This window comes from Nycticebus coucang, chromosome 12, assembly GCF_027406575.1.
Source record: "Nycticebus coucang isolate mNycCou1 chromosome 12, mNycCou1.pri, whole genome shotgun sequence".
In the NCBI taxonomy this organism is placed as follows: domain Eukaryota; kingdom Metazoa; phylum Chordata; class Mammalia; order Primates; family Lorisidae; genus Nycticebus; species Nycticebus coucang.
Window position 1 is genome coordinate 98,053,003 of NC_069791.1, and position 12,953 is coordinate 98,065,955.

Genomic DNA, 12,953 nt, shown 5'->3' on the forward strand with positions numbered 1-12,953 from the left:
GATGCATACATCACATGTAAGGGCACAATAATACAGCTAACAGCTGACTTCTTATCAGAAGGAGGCCAGAACACAGGGGAAAGACATTCAAGTGTGGAAAGGGAAAACAAGTCTGAATTCTTTATGTGATGAGAATAACCTTAAGGAATAAAGGCAAAATAAGGACATTTCAGATTAATGAAAAGTAAAAAAATTCACCTTTACACCTTTACACCTAAGTAGTCCCAGCTACATAGGAGGGTGAGGCAAGTGAATTGCTTAAGCCCAAGAGTTTGAGGTTGTTGTGAGCTATGACGCCATTGCACTCTACTGAGAGGAACACAGTGAGACTGTCTCAAAAAAAAAAAAAAAAAAAGAAAAATAAAGAAAATTCACCTTTAGAAGATCTGTACTTCAAAAGAACATGAAAGGGAGTTAGTTATTCAGGCTGAAGATGAATGATAACCACATGAAAATTTGAGTCATTGCTAAGAAGTAAAGAATATCAGGGCGGTACCTGTGGCTCAAAGGAGTAGGGCACCAGCCCCATATATAGGAGGTGAGGGTTCAAACCTAGCCCCGGCCAAAAACTGCAAAAAAAAAAAAAAAGAAGTAAAGAATATCAGAAATTATAAATACGTAGGTAAATGTAAAAGACTACTTTCAATTTTGTTTTTGGTTTTTGGCCGGGGCTGGGTTTGAACCCGCCACCTCTGGCATATGGGACCGGCGCCCCACCCCTTGAGCCACAGGCGCCGCCTCAATTTTTTAAAAATATATTGTTTTAAGCAAAAATTATAACACTATTGTGTTTATAATGTATGTTGATGTTATGTATGTATGATAAATATAAGTGGGGTTGTGAATGGGTAAATGTATCCATATGTTTATTTGTATAGTTCATGAAGTAGTATGACAATAACTCTGAGCAAAAAGTGATTACATGAAAATTTTTATAGCAATCCCTAGAGTGAATGCTGAAAATAAAGAGTGGAAGAGAGAAATCTGAGGCCAATGAAGTAACTCACACCTGTAATCTTAACACTTTGGGAGGCCAAGGTGGGAGGATCACTTGAGGCCAGGAGTTTGAGAATAGCCTAAGCATCACAGCAAGACCCTATTTCTAAAAAATTAGAAAAATCATCTAGGCAAAGGCTGCTTGGTAGGCTGAGGCAGAAGGATCACTTCAGCCCAGTCTAGGAGTTTGAGGCTACAGTGAGCTATGATGACACCACTGAAGTCTAGTCAAAGTGAGAGCATGAGAGACCCTGTCTCAAAAGAAAAAAAACAGAACAACAAGATAAAAAGCTAACAGGAGGCTCAGTGTGTGTAGCTCACCAGCTAGGGTGCTGGCTACATACACCGGGGTTGGCGGGTTTGAACCCAGCCTGGGCCTGCCAAACAATGACAACTGCAACAAAAAAGTAGCCGCCATTGTGGCGGGTGCCTGTAGTCCTAGTTACTTGGGAGGCTGAGGCAAGATAATCGCTTGAGCCCAAGAGTTTGAGGTTGCTGTGAGCTGTAATGCTGTGGCACTCTACTGAGGGTGACATAATAAGACTCTGTCTCAAAAAATAAATAAATAAATAAAAGGAAAGATAAAATGAAATTCTAAAAAAAATTAATTTAAAAGAAGGCAGGAAAGAAAGTTCAAAGGAACAATAAAACTGATAGTACAAACCAAGCAAAAATGGCAGACTGAAATCAAGCCATATTAATAATTATATTAAATGGAAGTGGCTAAAACATTCCAGTTAAAAGGCAAGTTTATCAGAATTTTTTTTTTTTTTTTTTTGGCCGGGGCTGGGTTTGAACGCGCCACCTCCGGCATATGGGACCGGCGCCCTACCCGCTGAGCCACAGGCGCCGCCCAGTTTATCAGAATTTTATAAAGACTCAACTAGATGCTGTCTACCAGAAATGTACTTTAAAAACCACGACACACATAAGCAGAAAGTAAAAGGAAGGAAAAGGATATGCCATACAGCAGGACTAGCTAAAGAAGTGTGAGGTTAGGTACACTGCAAAAGAGTATTTTTTTTTTTTTTTTTTTGAGACAGAGCCTCAAGCTATCGCCCTGGGTAGAGTGCTGTGGCATCACAGCTCACAGCAATCTCCAACTCTTGGGCTCAAGTGATTCTCCTGCCTCTGCCTCCCAAGTAACTGGGACTACAGGCACCTGCCATAACGCCTGGCTATTTTTTGGTTGCACCTGTCATTGTTGTTTGGTGGGTCTGGGCTGGATTTGAACCCGCCAGCTCAGGTGTATGTGGCTGGCGCCTTAGTCACTTGAGCCACAGGTGCTGAGCTTTAAAATATTATAAGAGATAAAGGAGGACATTTCATAAAGATCAATTCAGCTGCCCCACCTTACTGCCTTGAGAGTTTTTCCGACCATGACACAGAAAGAGGGTAACTAAATAGCTGAAAGTCTCTCTATGCTGAGGAGATAGTTCTGCATTTGGGCAGGCCAAGGCAGCCAGAATCATGGAATAGGTACTGAATAGGAGAGAGCAAAGAGACAGACAGCACTCTGGAGACCTTCAAAGGGTTCTTAGTCTTCAGCTGAGTACTGAATAGTCCATGTGTATGAAGAAAAAAACAGAGGTCTGGGAAATGATCAGGTGGAACAACAAAACTGATAGTACAAACCAAACAAAAATGGTAGACTGAAATCAAGCCCTATTAATAATTATATTAAATGGAAGTGGCTAAAACATTCCAGTTAAAAGGCAAGATTATCAGAATTTTATAAAGACTCAACTAGATGCTGTCTACCAGAAATGTACTTTAAAAACCACGACACACATAAGCAGAAAGTATATGCCATACAGAGAGATTTATCCCCCAGAGATTTATCATTCATGCTTCTCCCTACCAGAGTAGAAAGACCTCCCCATATAGGAGGCATTAAGAGTTTCAGAAGCCTTATGTGGTAGGATGGCAGGATTCTCCCACTGAAAAGTGTGCAGGCCTCACCATCTGGTGCTCCTCCATCTGCAGGTAGTGCTCCACTAGGAAGCTGTAGACGTCCCCGACACGGATGGTGCTGTCCAGGTCTGGCTCCTCGAGGAGTAGTTCACATTGCTTGATGGACTCCTTGGGGTCCTCTGTGTACGTCCTGAAGAAAGCAAAAAGGAGGCCTAAGCCCCAACTCCTAAACATGTGCTTGTCAGAAGTCGCAGCAGACTAGTCCTGCAGAAGGAGCTCTGGGGAATGGTGGGATGAAGTTTTTTGTGCAGTTAATTCTCACATTGTTAGTTAATCCCTTAACTTGTTCATTCATTCATTCGTTTAGCAAATTGTCCTTGATCACTTCCAGTGCTGGATCCTGTGCTTGGACACCAAGATCAAAGACTTCTAACCATGCTTCCTGTCCAAGAGACAGTCTAGAGGGGACAGATACCTCTAGGTTAAGTGTGACCCAGAGGGGATATAGGGGTATGTAGATGGGGATGCGTAGAGAGTGACACACCACCTTGACCAAGGCAGTTGAGAGGAACCTTCCAAGCAGAGGAGTTGGCTTGAACTTAGGACAACACGAGGGACCTGGCATGGGTATGTGTGGCAGAGCAGGGTGTGCCACCTGAGCTACACAAGACCAGCGGGGTAAGCCTGCCATGAGCCAGCTGAGACTCGACTTGGTCCAGGGAAGGTGACTGGAGCTGCAAAGTGCTCAGGCTCCCACTTTTGGAGGGTCCAGGGCCCATTTGGACATGCACTGGCTCTGCTACTGCAGGCAGGTGCCTGGCCCACCCTGACCCTTGGGGGGCTTACACCCTGACCCTCATGTATCCTCTGCCCTCCATCTGCACACCTTGTCCTCTTGCTAGTGGCCACCTTCTGCCCATTCTCCTTCCTTCTGCCTCCACAGCCCAGCCTCAGCAGACATCTATTAAGCACAGGATATTCCAGAATCTACACACCCTAGTAGATAATGACCTTCGAGTGAACTCCACTTTGTACAGCATTGCTCAACCCTGTTTTGGGAAGTCTTCTTTTGAAACACTGTTCTCAGGGCGGCGCCTGTGGCTCAGTGAGTAGGGCGCCGGCCCCATATGCCGAGGGTGGCGGGTTCAAACCCAGCCCTGGCCAAACTGCAACAAAAAAATAGCCGGGCACTGTGGCGGGCGCCTGTAGTCCCAGCTGCTTGGGAGGCTGAGGCAAGAGAATCGCATAAGCCCAAGAGTTAGAGGTTGCTGTGAGCCGTGTGACGCCACGGCACTCTACCCGAGGGCGGTACAGTGAGACTCTGTCTCTACCAAAAAAAAAAAAAAAGAAACACTGTTCTCAGATGAGAGACACACTCTTGAGTGTTGAGCCTTGGAAGCCCACAGATGTCTGCTCAGGTGTAGTACCCCCAGAATTACCTGCCCATAGATGAAAACTGGGAAGTATCCCATAAAAATTTAGATTCTTGCCCTTCCTAAAAACTGAGACAATGGACGGTGCCTGTGGCTCAAGGAGTAGGGTGCTGGCTCCATATACTGGGGGTGGCAGGTTCAAGCCTGGCCCTGCCAAAACTGCAAAAAAAAAAAAACAACCAGGCAATGCACTGCCTAGGCCTCCCCCATATAGGCCAAGAGCCTGGTGGCAAGAGAGTGCTGGTCATCCCAACCCCAGCCACCCTGACTCACACAATGGTCCCTCACTCAGGATGACCTGCCTGACCCCTGCGTGCCCTGGGCAGGTGCACACCTGCCCTTTGGATTCCTATCTAGTTACTCAAGGATTTCCTTTGAAGAACGTTCATCAGAAATGAAAGCTTGGTTTGGCTCCCTCCCCTTAGTCCTTGTGCTCCCAGCGAAGGAAGCTGGAGAAGCATGAGGTGCAGAGGAGCCTGTGGGGCTACCAGAGGCCCATGGTGCAGTGCGGGGTGGGGGGGCTGTCCTGTGGTCAGCTGCTTCAGTCAATCCCTGGGTCTGCCTCTGGCCCCTGCCCTGCTGTCTCCCAGGGACATACCTGCGGACCTGGATGAACCTCTTTACTAGTGCCATCTTGCTCTGCAGCTGAGCCAGCTTGGTTTCCTGGTCCAGGGGGCTTGTAGCCTTGGCCTTGGCCAGGCACTTGTAGGCCTCAGTCAGTGCCCCATGGGCTTTGTTGTAGTTCTGGTATTCGTCAATCTCCACCTGCACCAAGGGGAATGTTAAGACCTAGCAAGGGCCAGGACCTCCCATGACCTTCATTGGGCCTGCTAGAGTCCCAAGGAAGGACCATACCTGGGCACAGGCATCATAAAAGCCTGCCAGCAGGTCCAGGGCACGCCCCTTGGTGTAGAAGCTGATGATGTTCTTCATGATCTCCGGCTCCTTCCGCCAGTCCAGGGACTGCAGGTAGTTGGCAGCCATGATGTAGATTTCCTTCTGCCTGGAGACGCCTGCGAAGAACACGATCTTCTCCGTGTCTCCTGACTTGAGCAAGGCTCTCATGGCCTAGGCAGAGAGAGCTGGGCTCAGGTGTGCAGCACCCAGCAGTGCTGCAAGTCTGGTTCACAAAGAGAGTGACTCAGGGCTTCTCTATCTGATCTGTCATGCCCCCCTACTTACCCCAACTCCCTCCCCCCCTCCCCCACGCCTGAAAAGCTCTTGCTCACTCTGGTTAAGCACAGGCACATGGAGAAATGCAGAGCAGGCTGCATCTAAATGGCTGTGAGATGGCTGAGAGAGCAGTTTGGCCACGCTCACCTTCAGCTTGTTCCCAGCCTGTGTGTACTTCTTTGTGGCTAGGTGGTAGCTGCCCTGGCGCATGCAGCAGTTTGCTATCTGCTCCAGCAGCTCCCTCCGGGAGTCCTCAGACAGGTCCTTCGAGTCCTTGGAAACAGTCATCTTTTCGGCCATCTCTTCTGTGATGGTCATGTTCTGCTCCAGGCACAGTTGCAGGGCTTCGTGATACTATAAAAACGCCGCAGAAAACGAGGGGCTGTCACCTGTGAGCAGTGGAGGAGGGCTGAGGGCCTGAGTGGTGTCCTTGCATCTGCCAACCCTCTGAGGATGTCAGGCCCATGGCACTAGGTGGTGGCCACTGTCCAGATGGGGAAGAGACAAGGATGTTTCACACCCACCAACCCAAAGGACACAAGGCTCATTCATGTTACTTTCTTTCATGCTATTAACATTCTACAATGTAACAAAGGAAACAAGGAGCTCAAATGAATATTGTATTTGTTATGGGAGAAAAAGGAAACTGGTAATTCATTTTCTTCTATAATCTTCTAAAATTCTTGGCTCAGGGGTTATGGCACCAGCCACATGCAGGCTGGCGGGTTAGAGCCCACCCCAGGCCAGCTAAAACAATAATGACAACTGCAACAAGAAAATATCTGGGGGTGGTGCCTGTGGCTCAAGGAGTAGGGTGCCGGTCCCATATGCCAGAGGTGTCAGGTTCAAACCTAGCCCGGGCCAAAAACCACAAAAAAAAAAAAAGAAAAAAAAAGAAAATATCTGAGTGTTGTGGCAGACGCCTGTAGTCCCAGCTACTTAGAAGGCTGAGGCAAGACAATAGCTTATGCCCAAGAGTTTGAGTTTGCTGTGAGCTGTGATGCCCCAGCATGCTACTGAGGGTAACATAGGGAAAGTTGGTCTCAAAATAAATAAATAAGAAAATAAAATTCTTGGGTGGTGCCTGTGGCTCAGTGAGTAGGGCGCCAGCCCCATATGCTGAAGGTGATGGGTTCAAACCCAGCCCCCGCCAAACTGCAACAAAAAAAAAAAAAAAAAAGAAAAGAAAAGAAAATTCTTTAAATTAAGGGTCTTAATTTTCTTAAAATTTTAAGAAAAATTATATACTTTTTTCTTTTCTGTTTTTTTTTTTCTTTTTTTTGTGGTTTTTGGCCGAGGCTGGGTTTGAACCCACCACCTCCAACATATGGAACTGGCGCCCTATCCCTTTGAGCCACAGGAGCCACCCTTTCTTTTCTTTTCTAACATCAACTTGAACCAGAAAAAATTTTATGTTCTTCACTTAAAGATGTGTCTTAGAAAAAAACAATTTTGCTTTGGCGGTCATATCGCCTTAGTACTCGAGGCGCTGGCTGTGTGCTTTCTGACTGCTGTGTAGGGCTCCACTGTGCTGAGGAACAGCTGATCGTTTAACTCAGCCTGTTGGTAACAGGAGGGTGACTGTCCTTTGCTGTTACAAAAACTTCTGCAGAGCATACCTTGTATCTGCACATTACCTACACATGTGTCAGTCTGTCAGTGAGGATGAATTCATGAGGAAAGGGACTGCTGGATCAAGGGAGATGTACATTTTTTTTTTTGCCGGGGCTGGGTTTGAACCCACCACCTCCGGGATATGGGGCCAGTGCCCTACTCCTCTGTGCCACAGGTGCTGCCCGGGAGATGTAAATTTTACCTGTGGTAGGTGCCCTACTCATCTATTCCAGGACAACCTAGTGGGTTTTCTAACCTTTTCACCTTAGTGGTACAATTCATGAAAATGAAAAAAAAAAAAAAATATATATATATTTTTGAGACAGAGCCTCAACCTGTCACCCTGGATAGAGTGCCATGGCATTACAGCTCACAGCAACCTCTAACTCCTGGGCTCAAGCGATTCTCCTGCCTCTGCCTCCCAAGTAGCTAGGACTACAGGTGCCAGGTGCCTGGCTATTTTTTGGTTACAGTCATCCTTGTTGTTTGGAGGGCCCAGGCTGGATTTGAACCCGCCAGCTTAGGTGTATGTGGCTGGCAACTTAGCTACTTGAGCCACAGGCGCCAAGCTGAAAAATGAGTTTTGATCAGTGTCGCCTTTTTTTTTTTTTTTTCCTACCATTAACCCTTGGTAGAGTGCCGTGGGGTCTGTCACAGCTCACAAAAACCTCCAAATCCTTGGTCTTAGGCGATTCTCTTGCCTCAGCCTCCTGAGTAGCTGAGATTACAGGCGCCCGCCACGACGCCCGGCTATTTTTTTTTTGTTGTTGTTGTTATAATTTGGCCGGGGCTGGGTTTGAACCCACTACCCTCAGTATATGGGGCTGGCACCTTACCCACTGAGCCACAGGCGCCGCCTGATCCGTGTCGCTCTTATTATGAATAAAACTAACCATTTTGTATTAAGGAACCATTCACATTTCCTTTTTAATGAACTATTCATATTCTTTGCCCTTTCCATTTGAGTTGCTGGTAAATTTGTTATTGGTTTATATGAATTTGATAAATTTTCAGAAAATTAGCTTATTGGATATAGCAAAATATATTTTTTACATTTTACTATTTATCTTCACCTTGTTTATGGTACTTTTTCTCACACGCTATTTTCAAATTTGTATTTGGTTGAATTGATCAGACTTCTTCATTAAGGCCTTTGGACTGGTTTTTTTTTTTTTTTTTTTGTAGAGACAGAGTCTCATTGTACTGTCCTCGGGTAGAGTGCCGTGGCGTCACACGGCTCACAGCAACTTCTAACTCTTGGGCTTACGCGATTCTCTTGCCTCAGCCTCCCGAGCAGCTGGGACTACAGGCGCCCACCACAACGCCCGGGTATTTTTTTTTTGTTGCAGTTTGGCCGGGGCTGGGTTTGAACCCGCCACCCTCGGCATATGGGGCCGGCGCCCTACTCACTGAGCCACAGGCGCTGCCCTTTGGACTGGTTTTTATCATACTCAGAAAAATCTTTCCTGGCTTGGCACCGGTAGCTCAGTGGTTAGGTAGCTGGCCACATACACCAGGGCTGGTGGGTTTGAACCCGGCTTGGGCCTGCTAAACAATAATGACAACTACAACAGAAAAATAGCTGGGTGTCATGGCGGGCGCTTGTAGTCTCAGCTACTTGGGAGGCTGAGGCAACAGAATCGCTTAAGCCTAAGAGTTTGAGGTTGCTGTGAGCTGTGACACCATGGCATTCTACCCAGGGTGACATAGTGAAACTCTGTCTTAAAAAAGAAAAAAAGAAAAAGAAAAAATTTTTTCCTCTTCTAAGATTATGCAGGACGTTGCATGGTAGAACTGCTGTTGTTTCACTATCAATCTTTGACCTATTTGGAATTTACTCTGATGGAAGGGGGATGAGGATTTAACTTCCCTTCCCCCAAATGGTTATCTGTTTGTACTAACCTTGTTACTGAGTGGCCTGTCTTTCCTCAGTGCTGTACAATGCAATCCCCTATCACATAGTAAATGTATGTATTGTATTCAATCACCTCTTAGTCTTCTTTTTCATGTTTTTCTGCTATTCTGGTTTATCTAGTTTTTATTGTGAAGACATAGAGTTGCCATACATCAGGAAAATAGGAAATTGTAGCTAAACATACCTTTATTTATAACATATTCATTACAAAAGTTTTACAAAGGTGGCAAACACGTACACAACATTTTGTAAATATTTTGGAAAATTCTGTAATGAATATTTTGCATATAAAGGTAAATTTATTTTTATTTATTTATTTTGCAGTTTTTGGCTGGGGCCAGGTTTGAACCCACAACCTCTGGTATATGGGGCCAGCACTCTACTCCTTTGAGCCACAGGTGCCACCCTAAAGGTACATTTAATTATAATTTCCCATTTTCTCTATGCATGGCAACTTTTTGGGATACCCTATAGTTGGAGAAAACCCTTTGGTGTTTTTCCTGGGGTCAGATTTAATCTGTAGGTTACTTAGAATGGATCTTTCTTTTCTTTCTTCTTTTTTTTTTTTGAGACAGAGCCTCAAGCTGTCACCCTGGGTACAGGGTGGCATCACAGCTCACAGCAACCTCCAACTCCTGGGCTCAAGTGATTCTCCTGCCTCCACCTCCCAATTAGCTGGGACTACAGGCGCCCACCACAACGCCCGGCTAGTTTTTGGTTGCAGCTGTCATTGTTGTTTGGCGGGCTTGGGCTGGATTCGAACCCGCCAGCTCAGGTGTATGTGGCTGGCGCCTTAGCCACTTACAGGCACTGAGCCGGATCTTTCTAACCAAGAACACAGCATGTGCCTTTTCACTGTCTAAGAATTCTTTAATTGCTCAGTAGCAAGAAATGAAGCTGCAAACCTAATTCTGGCTGCAGGAAGAATGATCTTTTAATTTGGACAAGCTGATTTTTGTATGATTAACAATTGTCTATATGTCCGTTAGGTTTCTCACAAGGGAAAGTTTTCTATTTAAAAAAATGCATACACCATTAGATTCACTATTAAAAAAAAACCGTATGAAATAACAAGAGTTGGTGAGGATGCAGAGAAAACAAAACATTTGCACCATACCGAGGTGTGGCTGCTATGGGACAACAGTCTGGCAGGTTCTCTTATAAGAGTCAACGTAAAATCACCAGGTGATCCAGGAACCCCACTTCTGGGTAAATACTCAAATCCTGGGAAGGCAAGGTCTTGAATAGAGACCTGCACACCCATGGCCACAGCATAGTCCAGAGGCGGAACCACCATACACACAATGTGCTCTTCCTGGCAATAGGATGTTAGTTGGCCCTGAAAGGAATGAAGCTCTGACACCTGCTATGACGTTATGCTCAGTGAAACAAGCCAGGCACAAAACACCACACACGGTCTGATTCCACTTATAAGAGGTCCCATAAGGAGTCAAACTCAAAGGCAGAAGGTAGAAAGGTAGGTACCAGGGGCTAGGCAGGAGATTTGGGCATTAGTGTTTAATGGGACAGAGCTTCAGTTTAGGAAGATGAAAGAGTTATGGAGATTGGTTGAATAAAAATGTGAATATACTTAATGCTACTGAACAGTGCACTTAAAATGGGTAAGATGGGAAATTTTGAGTTATGTGTATCCTCTCCTCCCTACACAGGAGAGTTCAATTCCCCGTCACAACCTGATGACATGTGTGAAGTGGGCAGTGAACCTGAGCTCATCCCCAGGGCCCTTCCCCTCCAGTGGAGGTGTAGCCAGAGACAGTGAGGCTGTCTGGCTACACTTGTGGGAAAGGTGACCCTGGAGCTGTGGTGCTTGCATGAGCCCCACAGTACCTTCTTGGCAGCCAGCAGCAGTTCCACTGCCTTCTCGTACTGCCTGTGCTCGATGAAGAAGTCTGAACAGCGGGCCAACAGGGCAGGATCCGACTTCTCATCCAGGTCCTCTGCTATGAGCTGCAGGGCTGCAAACTGCTGGGTGGCAAAGGCCAGTTCCAGGGCCTTGGAGAAGTGGCCAGCCTGTGGACAGTGTGGGCTCTAAGCAGCTGCCAAGCTGTGGGGCCCCAAGACTGGGCCTTGCACAGGCAATGCCCCCAGTCTCTGGCAGGAGCCTTGTGCCTGCTGCCCCTTTCCCCAGGTCCTAGCCCTCACCTTGTGGTATAGCATAACTGCCCTGTCCATCTGCTCGCCCTTTTCCTCGTAGTATCTGGCTGTCTCGATCATGTCCTCTGGTGAGCTCAGCAGGGCCAAGTTCATGAGCTGGTCATCTAAGCCATTTTCCTGTAGGAGGTACAGCTGCTGTCTATAGACAACTCCCGCCTGGCACCCTGAGCTCACTTAGATTTGTGAATGTGGTGAATGGAGTCTGACATGTTACTAAGTAATCTCTGCAATGCAATTTTTATTTATTTATTTAATTAAAAATTATTTTGGGGGAGGCAGAGTCTCAAGCTGTTGTCCTGAGTAGAGTGCCATGGCGTCACAGCTCACAGCAACCTCTAACTCTTGGGCTCAAGAGATTCTCTTGCCTAAGCCTCCCAAATAGCTGGGACTACAGGCACCTGCCATGACGCCTGGCTATTTTCTTATTGCAGTTGTCATTGTTGTTTTACTTGGCTCGGGCTGGGTTTGAATCTGCCAGCCTTGGTGTATGTGGTTGGCGCCCTACCCACTGAGCTACAGGCACCGCCATGCAACTGCGATTTTTAACCAGTACCTTGATGCCTTCCTTGGTCTGACTATACACCAGGCGTCTCAGACACTTCTTGTTCTGTTTTGTAGAGCACTATAAGAAATAGCTGACCCCAAATTTTACAGAAGTGAGACCCTGAGTTGGGATATTTTTATGGATACAGCATCCAAAAGCTTTGTATAAAGGGTCTTGCTCAGGAACGTAGATGCTAGAAAACATGGCATGGCAGCTCTGCTGTACAAACCACATTGGACGCAGGGGTGAGAAAGGTAAGTGGAGTGGGCAGTGAGTGGGGAGAACCAGCAGGGCAGGAGTGTTAATGATACAACTCACAACTGTTGTTGAAAACAGCCAGGAAGTGACATTTTTCCATTTGCTGAGCTGAACCCCCAGAGGCCACCTGTGCCCTGAGTTACCTTGCATAGGCGGATGGCATTGTTGAACGCCTGTGCCCGCGTGTAGAAGTGCACCGCCTGCTTCACCTCCTCCTGGCTCTCGTACTGGCGGGCAAGGTGATATGATGCTGCCCAGTTTCCAGTCTCGTTGGCTATTTCAGCTGCCTAGAGAGATACCCAAAGAAACCCAGTGGCTTTGCCTCCACCAGCAGGCCAACTCCCACCACAAAGCCCTTACCTTCTGAATGTTGCCCTGGAAGCAGTAGATGCGGACTAGGGAGAAATAGTCCTGTGCCAGGTTATAGTAGTGCAGTGCAGTGTCCATTTCTGCCTGACTCTCCAAGTACTGGGCCCACCACCTCCACAGGGTCCTGTGGAGCCCCATAAGGCATAGGTTCTCCATCAGGGCCCCGCTCCCACCTGGAGTACCTCCCACCCAGGTCCCCACACCACCCTCAGAGGATGTGACACATGCCCTGCAATCAGGAGACCCACTTTTTGCCCAGGGCGCTCGTAAGCAAGGGTAAAGAAGCAGGCTCTTGGCCTCCAGTGGGGACACTTACTTGTCCTTCATCTTGTTGATGTAGAGCTCCAGGGACTGCAGGTCCTCTGAGAGCATCCTGGGCACCTCGAAGCGGTGGGTATCTGACTTCTCATAGCTGTGGAGGAAGAAGGGAGGAGGACCTCAGCCCTGTGATGACCAGATGTGCCAAGAGGTAGTGTCACAAGATGCATATCTGAGTGGTGATGTGCCCCACCGGTAGCTCCAGTAACCTGCATGTGCACTGTTGGGACACAGCAGTAGCTTC

General features: G+C 47.1%; 1 protein-coding gene across 3 annotated transcripts in view; it reads right to left on the minus strand.

Annotated features, from left to right (window-relative positions):
- Positions 1 to 12,953, minus strand: part of IFT140 (intraflagellar transport 140) — a 99,687-nt gene that overhangs the window by 4,349 nt on the left and 82,385 nt on the right. For all 3 annotated transcript variants that reach the window (XM_053557826.1, XM_053557827.1, XM_053557824.1), the window contains 9 exons: positions 12,708 to 12,803; positions 12,383 to 12,515; positions 12,166 to 12,309; positions 11,209 to 11,337; positions 10,894 to 11,076; positions 5,664 to 5,870; positions 5,199 to 5,411; positions 4,942 to 5,108; positions 2,959 to 3,100 (listed from right to left, as the gene is read on the minus strand). In XM_053557826.1, the coding sequence (XP_053413801.1) occupies positions 2,959 to 3,100; positions 4,942 to 5,108; positions 5,199 to 5,411; positions 5,664 to 5,870; positions 10,894 to 11,076; positions 11,209 to 11,337; positions 12,166 to 12,309; positions 12,383 to 12,515; positions 12,708 to 12,803 (1,414 nt within the window). The remainder of the gene's footprint in view (positions 1 to 2,958; positions 3,101 to 4,941; positions 5,109 to 5,198; positions 5,412 to 5,663; positions 5,871 to 10,893; positions 11,077 to 11,208; positions 11,338 to 12,165; positions 12,310 to 12,382; positions 12,516 to 12,707; positions 12,804 to 12,953) is intronic.